Source organism: Notamacropus eugenii, chromosome 6, assembly GCF_028372415.1.
Source record: "Notamacropus eugenii isolate mMacEug1 chromosome 6, mMacEug1.pri_v2, whole genome shotgun sequence".
NCBI classification, from domain to species: domain Eukaryota; kingdom Metazoa; phylum Chordata; class Mammalia; order Diprotodontia; family Macropodidae; genus Notamacropus; species Notamacropus eugenii.
This window is the reverse complement of record NC_092877.1, coordinates 328,513,580-328,538,805: the sequence shown is the minus strand read 5'-3', so window position 1 is coordinate 328,538,805 and position 25,226 is coordinate 328,513,580. Positions and strand designations below refer to the sequence as shown.

General features: G+C 39.6%; 1 protein-coding gene across 3 annotated transcripts in view; it reads left to right on the top strand.

Moving 5' to 3' along the window:
- The window catches only part of PID1 (phosphotyrosine interaction domain containing 1), a 308,912-nt gene that overhangs the window by 139,263 nt on the left and 144,423 nt on the right, over positions 1 to 25,226 (top strand). For all 3 annotated transcript variants that reach the window (XM_072618082.1, XM_072618083.1, XM_072618084.1), the window contains exon 2: positions 9,431 to 9,577. In XM_072618082.1, coding sequence (XP_072474183.1) covers positions 9,443 to 9,577 — 135 coding nt within the window. In that variant the 5' untranslated portion in view covers positions 9,431 to 9,442. The remainder of the gene's footprint in view (positions 1 to 9,430; positions 9,578 to 25,226) is intronic.

Genomic DNA, 25,226 nt, shown 5'->3' with positions numbered 1-25,226 from the left:
CTGTCCCTGGAAACTTTCTATCCCTCTTAAATGATCCTCCCTTACTCAACATGACCCTATTCTTGAACCTCTCTTAGTTGTTATTGTATATTGTGCTATTAGTTTATGTGTCATATCTCCCTGCTGGACCATCAGCTCCATGAGGACAGGGGATTGTCTTATATATAAGGTTTGGAACTCCTCCAGAACCGTGATCTCTATACATGGTAGATGCTTAAACAAATACTTCTTGCGTGAGACTGAAGGAAGCATCAGGAAGCTATTTACCACATATCTTTTGTCCTTATGGGCCCAGAATGTTTAACTAATATTTGCATTTTTAACAAAAGAAAATGGGAAGAGAGAATTTATAATTGCAATGAATGCAAAAGCCTGTTTCTAATCCTAGTTAAATTTTTAGTTAACTTTTTCCCAGAGACAGGCTGGGGTAGTACATAAAATGCTAAACTTGCGTTTAGGAAGACTTGAATTCCAATTTGGCTTGAATCGTATAATAGCTGTGTGACTGTGGGCAAGTCACTGAACATCTCTGACCCTGAGCCAGCAATTGATCAATGATGATCCACATAGCTATACAGAGTTTCTGTAGTCCTGGAATTACAAATCTTTGATGTATTGACATATTTTCTCATAACTGGATGATAGGATCATGAGATCATGGATTTAGAGCTGAGTAGGACTGTGGAGACAACTAGTACAGCCCCATCATTTTACAGATGAGAAAACTAAAGAAAAGAGAAATTCAGTCATTTTCCCAAAGTTAGATAGGATGTCGATAACAGTGCTCTGATTCCACATTCAAAGCTTTCCACTGAACCAACACAATTTTTATTTAACCCCTGGAATTTATTGGAGTGAAAAATCGCTCTCTAATTTTTTGCCCCTATGAACAACCTGAGCTTGGTATTTTCAATAGCTGTTCAAATGCTATCAGAGCACAGCTCTATAACTGATGGAAATCTTTTCATAGTAAGGCGTTTTCACAAGTACCAAGGGCTTTCTGCACCAATTTTGGGCGCAGCATTATTTCTGTGCCTCTCCTACAGAATCTGTTGTGTGAACCTGTGAAGTTCAAAAACAGAAATTCCATAATCAGAGCTGAAGGAATAAAGAAGGGGGTGTGTGAAAATGACTTCTCAGTTAGTTTAATAATAGCCATTTCTTAATTAAAAATAGAGCTTTCCATAAACTCTTTTCAGTCAACTAATAAGCATCAGAAAAGAAGCTCTCTGAAGTTAAATTGCCCTCTTTGTGAAAACTATGCAAGGTCAGCCATATGTGAGTCTGTCATACTGAAATCCCAGATCATCATAGATTGCATAGAAAAATGAAATTGCCATTCATCCCCAACAGTCCTTCATTGTTGGCATCTAGAGTGGTTGGAGCATTTTAGAGCCCAGTGATTTGCAAGTTAAAACTTATCCCTATAACCTATCTTAGCTTTCAGTTGGAAGGGAATATTAAAGGTTGCCTTGTTATTTTGAATTTATGTAATATTTCAACTACCTTCATAGGATCGTAAATTCAGAACTGGAAGAGCCTAAAGGGAAAATCAGATCCAGTCCTCATTTTAGAGATGTGGAAACTGTGGTCCAAAAAAATTAAGTCACTTTTTCAAGGTCACATAGGAGTAAAGCTGGTATTCATAGGTCGTAGATTTAGAGTTGGAAGGGTTCTTAGACATCAGCCTCTCATTTCACAGATGAGAGTAATGAGGCCCAGAGAGGTTATTTTACTTGCTCAAGGTCACCCATGTAATAAGTAGCAAGGTTGGGATTTGAATTCAGGTCATGTGACTCCAAGGTCCATATTCTTGGCATTGTACCAATCATGATTCGAAATGTAGAAAAGGAAGGAATGGAGGACAATAATCTCAGATAATCCATTTTTTCCAAGACCAGATGATGCCAGACTAACCTCATTTCATTCATTTGATATGGTTATTAGACTAGAGATCTGGGGAATGCTGTAGATATAAATTATGGGATTTTAACAGTCTCATACTGTTCTTATGGAAAAGATGTAGTGGGTTCCCTATCATTGGTAGCCTTTGATTCCTCACTGACACTTATAGCAAAGAGCCAGTCAATTGCCAAGTCTTGACCACCCTGTGGCCACACCATCTCTCATGTTCGTTCCACCCACTCCACTCAAACTAACATCATCCTTTTCTCACTCCTGACCTGAACTGTTGGAAAAGGCTCCTATTTGGATTCCTTGCCTCTAGCCTTTTCCCTTTCTCATCAGTCTTCCATATGACTGTGGGAGTGGTATTCTTAAAGTAAATTCTGCTAGATGTGGATACAAGCATGCCTAAGGGTTAAAAAACAATATTATGGGTTACTTTTCCAGTACTTTGTGAGGCCCCTCCTGAGCTTCAGGTTGTCCTAAAATCTCTTTCTCCTTTCTTATCTGTATGAGAGAGAGGCACCTGGGGATTACCTGATTTCCCAGGCATTTTGGAGCCCATATTGTGCCTCTCATTCTCCTGTCCACTTCCCTCATTCCATAAAATTGAACTTAAACCATACCTTTAACCTGGTTAACTTCTTTTGCCTCCTTAAGTAGCAGGGCCTACTGCCTATGCTCTGCCTCTTACATGGAGTAGAGCCAGTTAGGCCTCTGCCTCATGTGGATCAGGCCTGCTTGGGTGCATCACCCCAATAGATGACTTTCTTTAACTTGGAGATTGTCCAGTGAATTCTTTCAGGATACTAAGATCTGCATCCCTATTCCTCATCATTTCAGGTAGCACCCCAACATTCTTGGGGTCCAATGGCTGCAGAGAAGGTCTAAGTGAATTCTTTCACACTCGAACATCTCTCCGGAGTCTGACTTCCACATGCTTATGTCCCTCCCCTGCTCAGAAAGCTCCAGTGGTTCCTATTGCCTCTAGGATTCATGACAATTTCCACTGGCACTTAAGGCCCATCACAACCTTGCTCTGACCCACCTTTCCGGGATTACTATGCATTCTTCCCTTCATGCACTCTATAATCCAGCCCGGATGATTGTCTTGCTTTTCCTCACATGTAACATTCTGTCTCCTATTTCTTTGCCTTTGCTCAGACTGGCCCTCATACCTGGAATGCACTCCCTCCTCATCTCTACTTCTTAGACCCCTAAACTTCTTCAGAGCTCAACTCAGATACCTTCTCTTACGTGAGACCTTTCCTGGCTACCTCTTATCTGCCATTGCCTCCCTATCCCCTGAAATCATTTCTTTTGTTTTCTGTGGATGTGTAACTAGGTGGTGTAATAGATGGAACACTGGGCTTGGAATCGGGAAGACATCCTCATAAATTCCAATCTGGCCTCTGACACTAGTTGTATGACCCTGTTTGCCTCAGTTTCCTCATCTGTAAAATGAGCTGGAGAAGGAAATGGCAAACCGCTCCAGTATCTTTGTGAAGAAAACCCCCAAATGGGGTCACTAAGAGTTGGACATGACTGAAACAACTGAACAACAAAATACACGCATACATGTTATTTTTGCCTACTTTCCCATGAATACGAGCTCCACGAGAGCAGGGACTATTACATTTTTCTTTGTATTTTCTGTGCCTGGCATGACTTCTTGACTAGCACGGGCACTTAATAAATGTTTATTTAATTTACTTATTGATTGACCCCTTTTCAGATATGTTGCAGTGGGAATTTTGCTTTGATGTAGGTTAATGACCAAGGCAACTATTGCATAATAGAGAGAATCAATTGTTTGGGGTCAGGTACTTATTGATGTGTGACCCTAGAGAACTCATTTAGCATCTCAGGGTCCCAAGGAACTCTTAAAGTCTATTTGCTGCATGCACTACGTTAGTTCATAGAGATTCTTTACGGAAACTCTCTCTAGGTCCAGTAAGAAAAAGGGTAGGGGAGGGTATTGTCCGGGTGAACAAGGTCCCTCTGGTTCTAAAATTCTGTCAGTCTGATTTCTAGGATAGAAATCCAGTCCTCTTTGCATTGCCCTAAAGTGGATACTAGTTTTTGTTGCAAATGATAATAGAGCTTTATGGTTTACAAAGCATTTTCTTCTTAATTATGGTTTACAAAGCATTTTCTTCTTAATTCCCCTTTGACATAGGAAGAGCAAGTATTACTATTCCCATTTTACAGATGAGCGAACTGAGGTCAGATAGATTAGAAGCCATGCAAAGTCAGACAAGGCTGGAATTAGGACCTAAACTTCTGTTCTCTGTTCTGCATCCAGTACTTTTTTTGGGGTGGTGGTGGCAGGGGTTGGGAGGAGTTAGTTTGTCTCTCCTGCTTTCTAAGTGTTAATGCAAAATCAATACAGTATTTCTAGTTTGCATTGGTAAAATATGCAAATCCCCTTTGCTTAACTGGCAGAGAGGAATGTTTGAAAGAAAACAAGCAGAGCCCACTGTACATTTCTATGGGGCCAGGGATTATGCTATAAGCATCAGTGGGGCCTGATTTGAGGCTCTATTTTAGGATACCAAATAAGCCACCAGTGCAGAAAGCAGGGCTTTGTCTGATGTCAATGGGGGCAGGGCCTCTGTTTTCCCTGATGCTTTCCTTCTTCCTGATGGAAAATAGAACAAAGCATTTGCTTTATGATCCTTGGCACATCTTTCATCTGACAGCATTAATTCCGTTCCCAAATATAGTCTCTATTTTTCAGATTTCCCTCCGGGCCAACCTAATGCTGATATAACTTACAGTTGTAGACCTATCATGGTTTATTTTTATTTTGTTCTTTAAGCTTTATTTACCTATTTATCCATTCGTCCATCCGTCCGTCCATTCATTCATTCATCTACTTATCTATCTGTGATTTGTTTTTTATTTTGATTCCATATGCATGAAGTGAGGAATCTCAAACTGCAGCCAGTTTGGCCTTAGCTGGAGTGGCATCATGGATACCAGTTGGACTTCCTCTGGAACTCAGACGATTTGGTTGCCATTTCAAAAGGTCATATAGGTCGTTACCATCCAATAAGTGCTTATTTTACATAATGCTTTAAGGTTAGCAAATGTACCCTCCTTGGAAAAATCCAGAGCAGTAGATAATACAACTATAAGTGTTCCCATGTTACAGAATATGGAAACTGAGGCTTAGAAAGGTGAAATACATTGTCCATGGTCGGCAGATAGAAAGTGACAGGGAACCAAAGGATTCTGATTCTAGAACAAGCACTTTTTCTGTAACCTTATGTTGTTGTTGGGAGGCAGGGTGGTAGAATGAAAAGAGTCCTAGTTCTGGAGTCAGAGTGCCTGGATTCAAATCTACTTGCTCCCTGTGTGGCTGCAAGCAGGTCAGTTAACCTCTCTGGATCTCAGTTTCCTCATCTGTAAAATGACTGGGTTGGGCTAGGTGAACTCTAAGTACCCTTCCACCTCTAAATCTATACTTCTGTGAACTCATCTTCTGAGGAAGCAGGGCATAGTGGCTGGAGTTTTGGACCTGGAGTCAGGCAGAATCCCTTTAATAGCTATAGGACTTTGAGCATATCACATAACCTCTCTTTGCCTCAGTTTCCTCATCTCTAAAATGAGGGAGTTAGACTCAGTGGTCTATAAGATCCTTTCCAGATACAAGTGATGCTTGCTATAAATGCTAAAGTCCTCAATGATTGGAAGAGATGCAGATACTTTGTCAAGAGGACAAGGGGGTAGCTATGGATTTACTGCTTCCAATGAGGATTTCAAATGGGATTCTTTTGAGAGGTTCCCCAAGGTTCTTATCTGATTGGCATGGGAATTCCAAGTGAGATCTTTTACTGATGCTTTTATGTAAAACTGATGTTTTATAGTCTAGGTAGATGCAGTGCTTTTTAAACTGTGGGTTTCGACCCTCTTGTGGGATCACAAAAATGGCAGCAGTAAAAGGTTTCTGAATGCACAACCAGCAAAAATTAATTACAAATCAAAGATGTAATGAATCTGAGGTGTGTCTGGCAGCCCTCGCAGGTGTGGCTTCTGAACAGAAAATGTGCACTTTGCACTGTGTGTGCCCTCAGGTCATGCAGTACCAACAAACATGGCTGGGAAAATGGGTCTCCAATGGGAAAAGTTTCAGAAGCCCGGGGTGGAGAGTTATCTGGGGTACTTAGAGAGTAAAAGACTAACTCTGGGTCACAGAACCAGCATGTGTCAGAGGCACGGCTTCAGGTGGGCATCGAACCCAGGTCTTCCTGACTCAGAGGCAGGGATGTTGTTGGCCATACATCTATGTGAAAATGAGATACTCATTATGATAGATAATGCAGCTATTTTCATGTATATGGTGCTTTTCCTTTCATAAAAAAAAAAACTGCTCCCATGATATTATACATCATCTTATTCAGCCTTCACAGATTGATTCCCCCTTTCCCTGCCTTTGCCTTTTTTTCTTTTTCTTCTTTTGTCCTCATGTACAAAGAATGGAGTAAGACTGATGACCTACATTTGCCTCTTGTCTCCTGCATCCGGTTGCCCGGTCCTTGAAGACAGGGACTATCTTTTGCATCCCTAACACTTAGCGTAGAGCCTAACACATGGGGCTGTTGTTCAGCTCTTTAGTCATGACCCCACTTGGGCTTTTCTTGGCAGAGATACTGGAGTGGTTTGCCATTTCTTTCTCCGGCTCCTTTTACAGATGGGGAAAACAAGGCAAATAGGGTGAAGTGACTTGCCCAGGGTCACGTCACTAGTAAGATTCTGAAGCCAGATTTAAGCTCAGGTATTCCTGACTCCAGGTCCAGTGCTGTCTCCACTGAGACACCTACCTCCTTTACACATAGTAGGCGCTTAATAAATGCTTACTGACTAACCTTTATTGTAAGCATATATTGCATTTAACACTTATGTACCAATACTCCCCTGCTTGTCTGTGCCTTCTTTTCAGCTTCCTTCTGCTGGCTTCTCTGTTTTTAAAATGATTCATTGATACCTTTTAAATCTAAGTACTAAGATGTGCCTCCTCCCCCACCCCCATCATGAGAATTCCCCTTGGCCTCAGTGGAATTGCATTTGATCAATTGGATTCTAGGAATAGAACCTCTGAATAAAATAATTCACACTGATATAAATATCCCAAAAGCTTACTGCTTCCAGAGAGTATTTCTGTTTCTCAAAAAGAGGTTATCAAATCAAATTAATGCCTCTGGTTCAATCCAGTGACACTGGCCTCCTACCTGACTGTTCCTTAAACAAGACCCTCTATCTCTTGGCTCCCCAATTTTTTTCTGGCTGTTCCCCATTCCTGCAATGCTGTCCCTCCTTCACTCTGATTACTGACCTCCCTGGCTTCTTTTAAGTCCCAAATAAAATCCCCCCTCTTTGATTGGAAGCATTCCCTAACCCCTTTTAATTCCAGTGCCTTCTCTCGGTTAATTAGTTCCTATTTATCCCACATGTAGCTCTCTGTATATATCTGTTTGCTCATTGTTTCCTCCATTAGAATGTAAGCATTTTGAAGGTAAGGACTGTCTTTTGCCTCTTTCTTGTATTGTAAGTGCTTAACACAATGCCTGGCACATAGTAGACAATGTTTCTTGAATTGAAGCCCATCTTGAGTTGGTGTCTCCTTCCCCAAAGAATCAAATACATAATGATTAAAATTAAATTAAAATGTCCAAAGTGATAAATATGTACATGTACATATATGTATATACATAGGTAACTAGATGGTAAAGTGGATAGAACCCTGGACATGGGATCAAGAAGACCCAAGTTCAAATCCAGCTTTATAGAGATAGCTTGTTAACCTAGCCACTGGTTAAATCACTTAACATTTGTCCATTTGAATTTTTTCAGCTGTAAAATGGGGATAATAATACTATCTACCTCCCTGGGTTGGTTTGAGGATCAAATGGGATTTTTTTTTTTTTTTTTTTGGTAAAGCACTTAGAATGGTACCTGGCACATAATAGGTTATTTAATGAATGCTTATTTCCTTCCTCCCTCCCTCCCTCCCTCCCTCCCTTCCTTCCTTCCTTCCTTCCTTCCTTCCTTCCTCCCTCCCTCCCTCCCTCCCTCCCTCCCTCCCTTCCTTCCTTCCTTCCTTCCTTCCTTCCTTCCTTCCTTCCTTCCTTCCTTCCTTCCTTCCTTCCTTTCTTCCTTTTTGGTCAGCAGATGGGTGGGAAAGTTTTGTTAGCTATGTTCTAAACAGTATGGTGACCTATAACCCCATTTTTCTTCCCCATCCTTCCCACCATATACATCAAACAATAGATACATCATATATGCAATCATATACTTCAAAACAATAGATATCAACAACTTCTTAACCAAGGACTGAAAGTTTGCTTATTCTGGGCCTACCATCCATGGTTTTGACAATAGCTTTTGTCCTTCAAAAAGGAGCTCTTAGACCTCTGCCCTCATATTCACTTTTAGCAGGGTATCTTTTAGGCAAAAGCACTTATGAATATGTTTGCATATGTCTGAGTGAACATCCATTCGTCTGTACCCTTTCCTTACCATCTGCCTCCACAGGATTTCAGACAGCAATGGATTCCAGAAATACCAGTGTGTTTGGCCAACTGTGGTGGGTGGCCACCTTATGGCTTCAGAAACACTGAAATGAGTAAGACTGAAAATAGCTCAATTTGAATTACCTAGGTTAGAAGTCACTGTATTCTCATTCACAAATGAAATATACCTGTGATAGCTTAATAAGCTTGCATTTTGATTGGGAAGCATGGTGTAGTTTAGAGTCAGGAAGGTGTGAGTTCAGATCTTGCCTCTACCACATACTGATTATTCGACCTTGGATATGTTTCTTCCTTCTCAGGACCCTAGGCAACTCTCCAGAAGGTTATATTGCATAAAAAGCATTAGAAGGAGTTTTTACCTCTGGGAGTTCCTCATACTAATGAAATCACAGGTTGGGTATGAAATCCTCTCCAGGTCTCATTTTATAAATGAGGTTATAGGTTCCAAGAGAGACGGCATGTGCTATCTTAAGCCATGGATGAGTAGAGCTGAGACAAACTCAGAACTATATTTGTCTCCATTGCTCTTTCATGTTACCTCCCTAGATTCTCTCTATAATGACATGGATTTCACCTGTCCCCTTCCACAAAAACAAAGGAAACCTCCCTCTGCCCCAATCCAATTCCATTTTCTTTTTCCCTTCTGATCTCCTTACTATTTGCTCCAATCAGACATATAGTCTCTGTTTGACCCCCAGGATTCTAGTGGGAAATATTACTCTGTTATGTGGCCAACAGTAACAGCATCTTACCAGTGGCACCATGTACGGTAGTTGAGTTGAAGTTTTGGGGGCTCACAGTGGCACTCATGAGGCTGTTTTTTTAAAGTGGCACATAGATTGCTGTTTTGGCTACATTTGGCCAAGAAGTTCTTTGGTCAACAAATTAGAACAGAGCTAGTAGTATGGAAATTTTAACTACTAGGTTTGACTGGCATTTGTGGAATCTAAAGAATTAACCACTGTTGGGTTTATTTTCATGTCTTTCAGCACTTTCAAACCATGCTGAAGACTAAATTGAATGTCCTAACGCTGAGGAAAGAACCTCTCCCCACAGTCATCTTCCATGAGCCAGAAGCCATTGAATTGTGCACCACAACCCCACTGATGAAAACTCGAACTCACAGTGGATGCAAGGTATGTGACCAGGTTGAAACAGCTGGCTACCAATATGTGTGATTGATTGAAACTGGGGGTGTGAAATAACAGTATAAAGAAGAAGTTGATGGATCTGCTCTAACTGAATTGTCTTTAAAGTGTTTATTACATAATTCTTGACATAAAAAAGAAAATCCAAAATCACTTCCTAACACAGGGATAAACATTAACTTAATGACAATTGGTTTAAGGCTTAGCCATATTTAGGCTTTTCTCTTTATTTTCTCTTTTTCTACCCTTTTCATCCCTTTCCCCTGAACCACTTAACAATTTATTAGAAGATTTTCATCCTATAGACTTGAAAGTGAAGAAGTTGAGTTAATTGTGACCACTGCCCCAGGAAAATACTTGAATTCTCCTTAGGAACTGAGTTTGCAGTAATGTCATTTCCCTTTCTTGTTCCCCTTCCGAACACAGTATGTTCCTGGGTCTTGAGTAAGTTCCCTAACTTTTTTAAAAACAACTTTCATCGGTTCCTCCACTGTTTTGTTGCTCTGATTTGTAAGAGTTTATTTTCTCATTTTTCTTTTATCTAAACTCCAACATTTTTTATGATATCATGATTCAGGTCTTTAAATCCATATTCTTTAGTCTTTATTTTTGGGGAGAGGAGAATTGCCTTGAATTGTTTTTTATAGTTTTTGTTAGCTAATATTACTGTGGAAGTTAAAGCGAAAGAGAAAAATAAATATGATTTTAACAAGTTTTATTAACAAACAAAAACGTAAAGCCTTGGTTAAAATTATATTTGAGTTACTCCTTATAGTAATGATCATCTTAATAGAGAAACATAGTCTAATGCATGCTTCATTTTTAGAAACTTTGTAACTAGAGGGAAAAAAAAATAGAGGAAGAAAAATGATGTATTTAAGGATATGGATCCCTTCCCCATTGAACCTCTTCTTCCCTTTCTCTCTATTTGAAGAGTTATAGGCTGGGCTCCTGATTCATTTCTACAACAAAACGCATGCTCTCCTGGGATTATTCTACGGCCAGTGATGTTGAAATTGCAAACGTAGAACCCAAGGGGAATGCTTCAGAATCTTGGTGTATTTTCAAAAACATGTGAAGGGCTGGCAAAGACTCTTTCAGCTATATTCTGCATCAGGAAAGTTTTTATTAGACTTTTTGCTCTATCATATTTTAAACTGAATGTTTGGATACAAGAAACAGAACCAGAGGCTTACAGGGCAAAAAAAAAAAAATAGATTCTATGAGAAAAGCAGGAAAAGGATTGATGTGATGAGAAAGACGAGAGCTTAGTTGGTTGTTTGTAGCTATGTAGAAATGATAAGTCTGTTATTAATATCGGTCTGAAGAAATGGAAATTGATTTAAGATATAGTAAGAAAAATTCCAGTTGCAAATTTCAGACTCCCGATGTTACATCGCATTTGCTTCTCATATACTTTGTATGTATTTACTTGTGTAAGTGCTGTTCCTGTCCCCTTCCTCTTTGCCAAAAAAAGGGAATGTCAGCTCCTCAAAGCAGGAGCTATTTGATTTTTACTCTTTGCATTTCCAACACTCAGGCACTTAATTGCTTTGCTGTTGTTGTTGGACATAAAGAACTCTTTGATGAGAAAACTCAAAGCATAGGATAAGACTGTCAAGGGAGGTGATACAATTTCCATCCGTAGACATCTTTCAGAGAGTAGGAGAATTACAAATTCACTTGTCCAGCACACGACAAGGGCTTGTTGTCTTCAGGGAGCCTTTCTTCTTAGCAAGGTAGTTCTAGAGCTGGGAGGGATCTGGTCCACCTTTCTCACTCTCTGGTCCACCCTTCTCATTTTACAGGTGAGGCCCTGAAAGGTTAAGTGATTCACCCAAAGTCATAATAGTAGGAAGTGACTGGTAGGATTTGAACCCATCTTTTCTGACTCCCAAGCCACTATTCTTAGTCCTTCCTGTCTCAGAAGAAGTGGAGGCCATTTCTCATCAAAGCTAAACCATCCTTTGGATTCTGTTCCCTCCCAGCTTCTCCTCTATCACTTAACCCCCTTCTCTGTTACGCAAAGGAGACAGCATGTTATAGTGCAAGGACTTTTGAAATTGGACTCAGCTGACCTATGTTCACCTCCCAGCCTTTGCTATTTACCACTAGTGTGACCTTGAGGAAGTCAACTCTCTGATCCTCAGTTTTCTCATTTGTAAAATGAGGGGGTGAGGTGGACTAGTTGGGCTTGAAGTTTCCTTCTGGTTCCAAATCTGTGATCATCAATCCTGAATCTTGAATCATTTCTACAGATTCCTTCCATCTTTATAATTCCTCTTAAGTCAGTAAAAGCACTATGGTACAATCAATCTGTAAAAGATCTGATATTTTTAAGTATCAAAAGATTTATAGATAAAAAGATCTGTTAAAGATTAGATACCACTGATTTCACTAGAAGCAAATAATATCAACTCCTGTGGCTAATTCAACTGTTTCTGTTTAAAGGGATTAACTATTGTTTATTCTAAATTTTGCTGTATCCTTAAATCCAAATTTTAAGCAATCATTTTCCCCCTAGAACATTTCCCCTACCCCCCACAAAAAAACAACCCTCCATCCCTTTCTAATCTTCAGAGGGAACAGAGTCCAGTGTTTTCTCTCTGATTCTTGAGTTACACAGAATGCCAGCTGCAGAAAGAAATCCCTTTCTTACTCCACATGGCTAAGAATAATGAAGAGAATGTCGTCATGTCCCAGCTGCAGGGGAAGCCTGCATGACCCTCCCCACCTTCACACTGGGCTGTTTCTTTTTCCATAACAGTTCTCAAGTTGTTACTCTTGCATAATTCGGGATGCTTTGTGGATCACTGGAAAGAGAGGGGCAGGAGGCAGAAAAGGAGGGGAGGAGGGCAACTCCGAACGTTTCAGGCTTGATGTTACTGATTCTATCACCACAGTTGTGTTTTCCTGTTGTACTCTGATCGGCATTCTTAAACAATCCTAACGCAATGAATTTGTTAGGCCATTCTCCCAGAAGGCAGCGTGGTCTTTGTCTAGTCTTAGCCATTGCTGCCCCTTCTTTTTATTTTTATTTTTTTCCCTACGGCAGGTTTTTCCTTTGAGTTGTATAGGGAGTCGCTCACCAGTCATAATTTTTCTGCTAGTGGTAATTTGGGAGTTGTGATGAATTTGCCCTCTGTATCAAACTCTCTGGCTTTTGTGGCAGTGATATAGGATTATTGCAGAACTCCATGTCTGGTGGTCCTCTGATGCTGAATTTGATGAACAGTTGCTCTGGTCAGCTGCTGCCTTGATGGAGTTCTTTGAGGCTGAGATATAGACAGGAATAAGTGTGGTGAGGCATCTACAGCCCTCCCTGGATTTGGTTCAGGAGCCCTGGGTTGAAATTCTAGCTTTACACTTTCCTACCTTTGTGAGGGAAGTCACTGATAGGACCACTGGATAGAGAGCTATAAAGGACTTTAGAGGGGGGTCCTTCTAGTGTCTAGTCCAATCCATTCCCTCCCCCCATTTTATAGATAAGGGAATTGAGGCTCGGAGATATTAAGTGATTTGAGCAAAGTAACACAGGTAGTAAGTTGAGAGAGGGGGCATTCAAAGTCCTGTTTGGTGGCTCCCAAGTTCAGTCCTCCAAACCCTTGATTTTTCAAGCCAAAATGAGGAGGTTGGAAAAGGTCACCTTCCAGCTCTAAATTTATGACCCTATAAGTGGTTCACTCAATTGCACAAAAGTAGAAAATGATAGAATTAGGATTCCCTTCCAGTCCTAAATTGTATGAAATATCAGAATCTTATCATTCATTTAGTTAACATATCTTATTGTGTATACCTAACCTATTATACGCAAGGACCTGAGCAATTAATTTATTTGTGTTTAGTTTTCAACAATCACTTCCATAAGTTTTAAATTTTCTTCCTTTCTCTTCTCCCTTCCCTCCTTGCCCCCAGATGGCTTGCAGTCCTACATGGGTTCTACACATGCATTCTTATTAAACACATGAAGAAAAGTCTTGAAGGGCAGATGAGACATTTTCACTAATAATTATACCATTACCTGTCTTTTAAAACCCAAACCAAATGGCATTTGCATCATGAATACTTCCCTTCATTTTTCCCTTGAGGGGAGGGATGGTGTTACCTAGCCACAGGGTCCCTCTGTTGTAAGTAGTCATTGATGACTTGCATTGTCATCCCTAGACTGTTCTTTATCTAAGTCAAGTAGCAGCCAGAGTCAGCAGGTTGATTTCTGCATCCTTTGGTCCCTGAATTCTTGACCTGCTGACTGCAAGGGTGCATGTGTATTAGGGTGGAGTAAAGGCCTTATTCTCATTCACTAGTGAATTCCAGACTGCTTCTTTTGGGCTTCCAGTGTGGGTTTGGGACGACCTTTGTCAGACTAACTGTTCAACTTCATTGTCTGTGAACGCTGTTCAGACTCTTGGAGACAAGCCAAGACTTTCCATTTTCACGTAGACTCCCAATCCCAAGATGGTTTTTTCCAATACGAGCTCAGTACTACACATTTTTGCATTTGGAGGTTCGTACACTGTTAAATGTATGGGATGACAGAACAAATTCCAAGTTCCCTTCCATTTTCCTTCCATGGAAGCTCAGATGAAAGCTGAGGTCAAAGCACTGGGGGCTCTGGTGCTGGAAGAGACCTTTGCCATCTTCCAATCCATTGTCCCTGCTTTATGAATGGGAAAACAGGCCAGTGTAGCTGATGTGACTTGTTTATGGTTACACAGGTAATTGGAGATGATAGATTTTGAGCTGAAAAAGAGCATCAAGTCCAGTCCTTTTATTTTACAAGTGAACTGAGACAGAAAGAAATTATTTCCCCAGAGTCGACAACTAGTATCTCAGGCAGGATTTAAACTAAGGTTTTCCTGACTCAGAGTCCAGGTCTCTAACCACTATACCACATTGCCTTTCAGATACCAGAGATGTAATGGGAGTTAACCAAAGAAATACCTAGCCACTTGAGTCCTCCAGCTGACTCAGTCAGATTAAAGGGTTGACATTTGTTATAAGGGAGTGCCTTTCATGAAGGTGAACAAGCCTTACATTTTTGCTGAGAGGGCACCAACAGCCTTAGCCACTGGGGACCAATCAGAGAAATTTTCCTGTGTCCTCTTGGCAAGGGACTAGAGAGCCAGTTTGCCCCTGTAGGAGGCATCCCCTCTTAAGACAATTCTATGCTCTATAATTTCTTGAAATATCTTAGTAGACATCCCATTGCCTGGGGCTTCCCTGGTCAGCTCCCATTACAGGTAAAAGAGCTTCAGTTTCAACCCGGGTCCTTTGATTAAAGCTTTACTATACACCAACCACTCTCAACTGAGTACAACTGCTTGACACGTGTACAGCAGTGTTGTGTTCCTCCCCTTCACTCCTTTGCCAGCTTTGTGGTTCTCTTAACCATCATTTTCTACCCCAGAAGAGGAAAGAGAACAGTGGAGGCTGTGATAGAAGCAGCAAGGACAGCAGGATACCATCTCAGGATGCATTGTAACTGAACTTCATGCAGTATATATGGATTTGTCTGTAGCTGAGTACTGGGTACTGAATTGCGAATCTTAGAATGACCCAACAACCAAGATGAACTTCACAATTTTCATCAACTCTGATCAATCTTAGTTTTGCTACCTACCCACTGCCAATGATGATTATTAGGAACATTTTTTAGGATCTATTGATGAAAACTGTTTAGATGGGAGGAGTTACTATCTTTCCTTAATCAAAATTCCATCTTTCTGCCTGTGACCCTCTACTTTTTATGCCAAGTGGTGGCAGATCAGAATAGGGTTGTATGTTCCTTTGGAATGTGTGATTTAAATGTTTATCAATTTTTTAAAGGTATAATTTTGTTGATATTTTTTATTTTTATATAAATTTAATTTTTAGTATACCCTTTCTAATCTCTTGATCAGCAAGTCATCCATCTTGTAATAAAGAAAAAGAAGAAAAAAGAAAGAACAGTTGTCATTCAGCAAAACTAAATAACACACTCACTTGGTTTGGCAATATAGGTGATGGTCCATACCAAAGGCAGCTTTATTACCTTTTCTCCGTGGCCAAATTTTTGTCAGCCATCTCTCCAGAGGAGCCCAGCATAGCATGAGAGCTGACAGCTCCATGTATGCCTTTAACCAAAGGGAGAATCATTTCACATTAGAGTTGAAGTAAAAGCTTTATTCTTGGGCTAAATATCAAAGGGAAAAAAGATTCCCCTCCCTAGGACACATGAAGAATTGACTCATTCTGTGTTTGTGTGTGCCTGCATATCCATTTCCCTGACAACTTTAACCTACTTGTTCCTTTTAACAACTCTTGGGATGAGAAGTTTAGTATGGGAACTGCTGGAAAGAAATTCTATTCTAAGTGAAGTAGTATGGAAAACAACTACCTCTAAAGCTTCTTGGCTTTGAAATTTGCCTTTTTTTTTTTTTCTTTACTCCTCTTCCAACTCAGAGTTTGCATAACTTAAGTGTGAGCAGCACTGTTCCTTTAGTGAATCTCATGCTATTAGGCATAGAACTGAGGCAGATGGTGGAGGAGCCAAGTTCTAGCTTTCTTACTCTGATGTCTCATGGGAGTCATGCTATGAAGCTAAGATGCTGACCAGAGAGAGCAGGTTCCATCATTTTAAAAGCCAATGGATCCAATGCTCTTGTAGTCCTGTGGATCATGGACGACTAGAGGATGGATTCCAACCTCTTTCCAAGGCTTGTCCTAAGTGCCACCTCCTACATGAGGACTGTTCTGACTTTCTCAGTTATTAGTGCTTGCTCCCACCCCCTCCATCTTCAAAATTACTTTGAACCTATGTCTTATCTGTGTAGACATTGTTCTTCACCAGTGGAGTGTAAGCCCTTTGAGGTTAGGTGCAATTTTATTTTTGTGTTTACAGCTCCAATACCCACATAATAAATGTTTATTGAATTGAATTGCATAGCCCTGGAGGGATTCTCAGAGATCATCTGGTCTCTTTTATGGACCAGGAAACCAAAGAGGTCCCATTTTGTTCTGTGACCTCTGGAATTATTATTGTAGTTCAGTATATCTTAACTATAGGTCACATAGATTGTTAATGAGGGAGCCTTATGAATAAGCATATGGAATGGAAATCCTGCCAGAGGAGAGGCGCCTGGGGGTCACAAAGGCATACCATTACTCCAGCTATTTTCATGACCCCTTGAGTTTAAGAAAGTGATGTTGAGACCCAGGCTAATGCTATTGTGAAAAAAACAAAAAAACAAGTACGTAGATTTATGAGACTGGCCTGTAGCAGAGAATGCAGAGTTTTTCCTCAGATGTCATGCATATTTCTCTATATACAATTTCCAAAACACCACTGTGAAGTTTATTTTTTTTTTTCATGTGTAATTACAACCTCCCTAAAGGGAATAGAAACCTTTTGTTGCTAGTCATGGTCTCTTGGACCCAAAGACATTTTAAATAGATTGCAGTAGATTTTAGGGATTAGGAATAATCCTTTTCTTTTTTTTTTTATTTGCAATGAATTCTTAAGCACAGTTTTATGAACTATCTGTGTAGATACTCTGAATATTTTCTTCTGGGTGGCTCAGAGAAAGTGATTTATAATGAAGTTATTTCATTCTTTTTTCCACTTAGTTTTTTTTTTTTAAACTGAATGTAATTTCCTGTTTTTTCTTCATTTCTTTGTGAAAATTTGGTATCTTTTTTTGAAAACATCCACATTCTTGTTCTGTGAATTTAGGGTTCATTTGCTTTGAAAATGTGTTTATTATTCTGCTTATTTTCCTGGATTAGCTCCTCAGATGAAATGTTATCCCAGTTCTCCATGGTAGACTTCTCTCTGGTTGAGTATTACAGACTTAATTCCAAAACTTTGGTCAGGCAATCCAGAGAAACTGTTGGCTGAAACAGTCAATTAAATCTGTATAAATCCATTAGTGATATGCTTTAATGTGTTCAGCAGGGATAGTAGAAGCTCCAGAAACCACCAGAAAATTAGTGTAACTTCAGAAACCCAAAGCCAGCTTACATGGCAGCTATCCTTGGATCCAAGCTGCTGTGCCCTGTCTTTTCACGGACCTCATCAGGTTTTCATTTATATTTTCCAGTCAAATTCTCTTTTCATTTTCTATAGCTAATGTTTTAGCTTTTACCTCTGGCTATGAAACCTACTGGCTTACTTATCTCTGCTGCAGCCCCATCTATCCTACTGTAATTCAAAAGCCTAATTGCGTCAAAGGCTAAGCAGGTGGCTATAACTCAGGCTTGTGTTATAGTTTTAATGCGTGTTTATCAGGTTCTTCATAGAAGAAATGTTACCTCTGATTCCAATCAAATATTATAAAAGTAGTTTATAGCCTACCTGCTCCCATCACATTGGATGAAAAAATTTTATGCATAGCTATGACTGTTAGATGGAAAAATATTTAAAGTAATAATAGGAGGAATGTATTTCCTTTAAATGTGCTTGGTAAATCTCAAAGTTCTAAATAAATGTAAGCAATTATTATTATAAATCTTAGCAATGATATTGAAATTTTTGACATCTTTTGTTTTTATATCACTGCTGTTTCCCAGACTATGCACCTCACCCTCCCAGAGACTCACCTCTTGTAACAAAGAGGAAAAGACAGAAAAGAAAAAAATAGTACAGAAAAAGAAATCAAGACCATCACATACATTTTGCATACCCATAATCGTCCACCTCTGTCAAGAAGGGAAGGAAGTGTATTTTCATAACTCTTCTCTGGGGCCAAGTCTAGTTATTATAATCTCCCAGTATTGTTTCCATTTTTTATTGTTCTACTTTCAACTTTTTATAGCGTATTTTATTTTTTGGCTCTGCTTATTTTATCTTGAAACACTTCACAGGTCATCCTTTATTTCTCTGTGTTCTTTATATTCATAGTTTTTTACGGAGTGGTCAATCTGTTACATTCATATACTGAGAGCCATTCCCCAGCTGATAGACATCTTCTTGGTTTCCAAATCTTTGTTGCTATAGAAAATGCTGCTGTAAATATTTTATCCTTCTTGGGGTATATGCCTCGCAGTAGAATATGAATTATTGTCATCATTATCATCGTTATTGTTAGTTTAGTAACTTCTAGGAAGGTCATCCTCTGATACTTCATCATGATGGCACTTGGATTTTCAAAGGTTATACCAGTATCAGGTCATACCAAGTTAGAAAAACCCAATGATGAACTTGATCCAAGTTCAGAGAGGTTCATCAAAAGAAATTTGGCCACAGGGTGACAACGTATTTTTGGTCATAGAAATTCACAAATACCATTTACTGAGGCCCAAAAGAGTCACAACCTGCATCCATGGAGGGTGTACCCACATTAATGAATTCATGGATCCTTTCAGGTTGAAATGAGTTATTGGGTAAATAAAGATATTGTTGCCCTGATAGTGAATAGATGGGTTATGATCTGCAGTAAATCTGGAATCTCTTTTCTTTCGTTCCTTGAGTTTATTCTTTTTTTGTGTGTGTTCACATTTTTCCATGTCTAAAATAGAATTGTAATACTTTGCCACCTACTTCCAAGATTAAGGACTCCCCACTCTGCCTTTTTTATAAAGTACTTTGGGTTTCCGACAAGTTGAGTACTATGTAAATAAAATATTGTTATTAATCAAATCTGGCTCCCCTTCGTTTCAGTGAAAAGGTCAGCAAACAGCAGACACAAATGATTGTAAGCCAAGAATGGATGCTTAAATGGCAGCGAATGACTCCAGCTTAGAAAATGCCCTTCCAAGTGAGAATGGGTTCTTTCTTAATTGCTTTTCTCCATATGCCAACCTCATAACTACCATAGTACCAGGTATGTTGACAGCACTCTTCTAACAGGTGCCGTTGTGTTTTATCACGCATTGGCTGTTCTTTTCCTTGTTTTTACTGAAAATGTTAAATATTCCATTCTTGGCAAGGGGAAAAATGACATTTCAGAAATGATGGTTTGAGCATCTGTATAGAGATTATTCTCCAAATGAGATGCTGGTGAGATTGGAATTCCTGAGTCATCATACACCTTCAAGCCAAAACATGCCATTAAAACATGAACCATGGCAGAAGATTAATTGGAAATCAGTGGAGATAAATGAAACCTATCATTACAGAGGATGGTCAAGTTATCTCTGACAACTGGGGCTATACATTTCATGTTGATCCTTGACTCTGATGCTGATGGGTTAAGGCCTTCTCTACTTTGAATGTTGTTGTAATTCTGATAACAAGAGAAAATGTTTTCCATGCTATGGTTTGTTTCAATAATCTCTGTTAGGAAATAATAGATGAATATGCTTTTAGAACCTGAAAACGCTTTAAAGATCATGTAGTCCAATTCACCAGTTTTGTGGGTAAGGAAACTGAGAAATCAATGGTTTCCTAAAGATCACACAATTATCTGGTGATAGATCTGGACTAGAACCCTGATCTGCTGCCTTCCAGTAGAGCACTCATTATTTTACCATGCAAAGGGGAGAGAGGGAAAAATACTCTTCTGCATATGGATATGAAGGAAATTCAAATGACATATAGACCATTTAATTTTGCAGTCACTCAAGATTTATTAGACATGGCAGCAGAAGTGTATTATAGTCAAGGTAGGCAATACATTATGTTGCCATGTGTGGAGGTGCATTTGTTTTGGCCCAGCTCAATGAGTGTCCTTTGGCGTGCCCTCCAAGTGTCAGGGAGTGACTTGATGGTACCACCTATTAGCAATTACACTCAATGCCCCTCCTCTGATTCTTGGTTGTCTTTACTTAGTCCTTCTGAGTAAGTAGACATAGTCTTTCAACTTAGAACCTGGACAATATCCAGAAGAGTATGATCATAATGACGAAGTGCCTCAGATTTATATAGTATGAGCCTTACTTGAAGGAAGTGGGATATAATCCTGGTCAGTTCGCCAAGAGCAGAAATACTGACTAGCCAGTTCTTTAGGTTAGTTCCTGTTGGCGTTAAGTAGCTTCTTTACTGTGTAGCTAGGTGGCACATTGGATAGAGCATGGGGTCTGGAGTCAAAAGCATTTTTTTCCCTTCTTGTGTTCAAATCTGACTTCATACACTTACCAGCTGTATAATCCCAGGCAAGTCACTTAACCTTGTTTGCCTCAGTTTCCTCCTCTATAGAATGAACTGGAGAAAGAAATTGTAAATTCTTTAGCGAGAAAAGCCCAAACAGGATCATGGAGAGTCCGACACAACTCAAGATGACTGACCATCCTGAACAAGCTTCTGTGCCTGTGGGTTCTTTGCCTAGGTTGGCATCTGTGCCAAGAGCTGTTCTAGGGATCGTCTCTTGGTGCCTTTTTTTCCTCCTCTCATCATGTTTCTTGGGACTGTCTTTGACTTCTCTTTCACATCCTCACATTTAGTCATTTGCCAGTTATTGCTGATTGTTGAGAGGTGATGGGCAGTGAAGTTCTATGGCCTGTTTTCTCACTTAGTTTCCTTTCCCCCTCTTCTTTTTATATAAGCTTTATAGCATCTCTTGCTCCTTTTTTACTTATTCCCACCTCCAGCACCATAGTCCTGGGCAAGTCAAGCCGATAAGCATTTATTAAGTGCCTATTATGTGTCTAGTGCTGCATATTAAGCACTGGATACTAAAGGAAAAAAAAAGCTCAGTTTCTATCCTTAAGGCTCTTACAATCTAATGGGAAAATACAGCATGTAAACAACTGTGTATGAGCAAGCTATGTACCACCTGCCTGAACTCTTGCAATAGGCTCCCTGCTTATCTTCCTAGCTTATTTTTACCCCTTCTCCCCAATCTGGGGTACATGCCTCTGCTAGAATAATCATTATTACACATAGGTCTAGTCATCTCACTCCCTAGAAATCTTCAATAGCTTCCTATTATCCTCAGAATAAAATTCGAATGTCTTTCCTGCCATTCAGGACAAAAATTCTGTGTTCTGACGTTTTAAACACTGGCACCTTATTCCCCACTGGACTCTAAGCTGCTTGAGGCAGGGGCCCAGCCTTATCTAACCTTTGCAGATCTTTGCTAAATATGGCATTATGTAGATAACAACTGCTTAATTGATGTTGGTTATCTTTTTTTTTGGTGTTCCTTTTCATAGAATTATAGATTAATATTTAGTAGGGACCTTAAAGATCATGGAGTCAAACCCCTCCCTTCATTTTACAAGTGAGGAAAATGAGGTCCAAAGAAGTGAAATGACTTTTCCGGGCTCACAAAGCTTGTACGTGTCTGAGGCAGAATTCAGACCCAGGTGTTTCTGACTCCAAGTCTACCACTGTGTTCTTCACACCAGAGATTTCAAACTCAAGTAGAAAATGGGCCACTTAAACCTATGAAAGGAACCTTCCTGATCCCATACTGTTTTAGAAAACCACACATTAACCTCCAGGTTCTATTGTATTTTCATTTTGTATTTATTAATTTTGTTAAATATTTCCAATTATATTTTAATCTGGTTTCCATAATCAGGCAGGAAGTAAGCTATTTATCTGGCGTGCTACAACAAATAAGCTATCTATCTGGCGTGAGAGATGATAAAGGTTCTTGGGTAGGACTGAGATGATGAGCCTGTTTAGAAGTCCTACAAACTACCACGTCAGGCTGCCAATTCTACTTCTTCCCCACATTACCTTTGAACACTTTCTCCATATATATCCCATCCTCTCAGCCTTAGGGGAATTTTGCTCCAAAATTGTATTATTTTAGTTTTGGGGTAACAATAAATAATCATAGCTATAATTTCCATAGTGTTTTAAAGAGGGTAAAGAGGCTCATTTGAGTTTCGTAAGAGCCGGGGAGGTAGGTGTGACTATTAGGGTCATTTTACAGACGAGGAATCTCAGGCTAAGAGTTGTGATGTGACTTGCTCAGAACCACTCAATTAAGTAAATAGCTGAGACAGGATTGGACTCCAGGTCTTTCTGAATCCAAGTCCAGGACTCTATCCACTGTGCCATCTAGCTACCCTTCATAGTACCCACCACCAGCATTGTGGTAGTAGTGCATGAAGTGATACATTTTCAAAAGAGAGATGCGAAGTTCCAAATATGGAAAGGGTGACCTGATGGTTAGCGCAGTCTTCTTCCTTAGAATTTTAAAATCTAACCTCTTTTGTAATTTATATTGTAATATAATTATATAATATAAATCATATATGTTATATGTAATATATGTGATATGTAATACATAATAATATAATAAAATATAACAAATATATAGCATGTGAATGTTATATATTATATAAGTACATAATTTATATTATAAATTAATTATTCTATTGGATGACTCTTTTTTAGGAATATTGTAGAATGGACAAAATGAACGGTTAGGTTTCTTCTCATCTGATTCTGTGTATTTGCTGAACTCCTGTTCATTTGAAAATAGGTTATATAGGAAGGGGTTTATAGCTTCAAAGAGTGGGGCAGCGAGGTGGTGCAGTGGATAGAGCACCAGTGCAGGAGTCAGGATGACTGAGTTCAAATCTCACCTCAGACTCTTGACACTCACTAGCTGTGTGACCTTGGGCAAGTCACTTAACCCCAATTGCCTCATCCTGGGTCATCTCCAGTCATCCTGATGAATTTCTGGTCACTGGATTCAGATGGCTCTGGAGGAGAAGTGAGGCTGGTCAAGTGCAAGTCATGTCATCCCTTCTCTGATGGCATGGTCTTTTTCGGCAATGAAGGATGAACACGTTACAGCCTCAAAGAGTAGGCCAGGAGGACTATGAAGTATCTGTATTACAAAATATCTCCTTTAAGCACTCCGTCAATTAGTAATACATTTGGGTTAATTAACTTCTCTTTTAATGTAAATAGCATTGTTGGGTAAGCTTATTAGTCACTCACGTTTAACATGAATTTATTAAATGAAATAATCACTGATTACAGCCTTACCTAGACAGTGGGAGTTTTGATTGGTATGGGAAGGAGGACTGGATAATTTCTGACAATGGTGTACCTCAGGAAAAGTCAAACTTGTATGGGATGGCAACAACATGAGGGAACTGGGGTGGGAAGGGAATAGTACATTGGGGAAAATCAAAGACAAATTTTCATCCACTTTGGAGTTTTATCTATAGTTTCAGTAGGGGAGAACATGAGGTTTCCCTTTTTCCACCTCTGGCAGATTATACATGAGCTAGCTGCTTCAATTCAATCCAATTTTTCATTCATTGTTTAAAGGGCCACTGTGCATAAGACACTTGCTGGAGGTTGGGAGACAAGAGAAAATTAAATATATTATTTTGTATTTTTCTTCACGATCTAATAGCTTATTCTTTTCTGCAACATCTAGGTGATGTTGGAACATACAGGAGTGCCCCCATTTTGAAGATGAGATTTTAACATAGACTCTAAGAGACAATGAATGGTTCATTGATTCATTCATCAAATATTAATGAGTACCTACTCTGTGCAGATCATCAACAGAATTGGAAGTCAGATTGCTCTTTCTAACTCACACTCCACAGCTCAGTCAATATTTTAATGAGCTCCCACAGGAACTACAGTGACATAAAAGGCTCTTGGGATACATAGTAAACAGTAGGAATTCCATTCCAGTTGTGATTTTGGACAGGACCCAGAGTAAGGAACTGGAACATAGATGTTTATGTTATAAGCATTCATACATACATGTATGTATGTGTATATATAATATGTATATTGTATTATATACTATATCACAGCATATGCTTATATATGTGTGTATATATAGGTATGTGTCTCTATATGTCCATATATATGTATACATATTCCTTCAAGGAGGCTTTAAAAGCTTTTTGTTTTTTTAAAGAAAGTTCCAAGTTTTTCCAGAACCCTGAGATCCCCAGGGCTAGCCTGAGCATCTCACCACTCACCTGTACCCCATCTAACACACATGTTTGCTTTTGGGTACTGGGCAATGGCAGGTATTGTCCTGGCTTCTCATAGGATGGAGTGACTATCTGCTTGCAGATCTCATTGGCTGTTCTTGTCATTTACCCATGGTCTGTGTTCTCTAAGATGGCTTTCCCTGTAGCATCCATTCAGAGCCGAAAATCTTCCACAGAGTAGGAGGTGAACCAAATTCCTTGGTGGCTGCAGTAGTTGCCACTTTCCTTTGTTGGTGGGTGTGGAGGGAGGAGGGTGAGAACCTCCTTATTTTCACAAGTTTTTGTTTAGCAGCCTCTCTGTGGCCATTAAGCCGCGTTTGTGCTCTGTGCAGCTATCCTGACAAGTTACTTGTGTTCACTCATGATTCTCTCCATTATTATTTTCCGATGTCTCTGCTGTAGCAAGGAGAAGCTTGTCAAGTGTAGCTCTTACTGGCTTCAGTGTATGTGTGTGTTTCTGAAATTAGCACAGCTAAGTGCTGCATTGCCAGAAAAGATACCTCTCTGGGTTTGGCATAGCAGTTTTAATTACGGATAATTGGGGCAAAGGCATATGGCGCCTCCAACTCCCTTCCCTTCTCATCTCTCTTTCCTCTCGCTCATCCCACTGTACTCTCCCTCGTGGTCTTTGGCTAGTCTTTAGTCTGGTTTTATCTATTCAGATTCAGTGGGTCGATGAGCTGGAGTCACAGCATCTCAGAGTGGGGAGGAAGCTCGAAGTTAGTGTTAGGTTACAATAGGATGAAGTTTGATCTTCCACAGCATTTGGTAACTTTAATTTATATAATGTTGC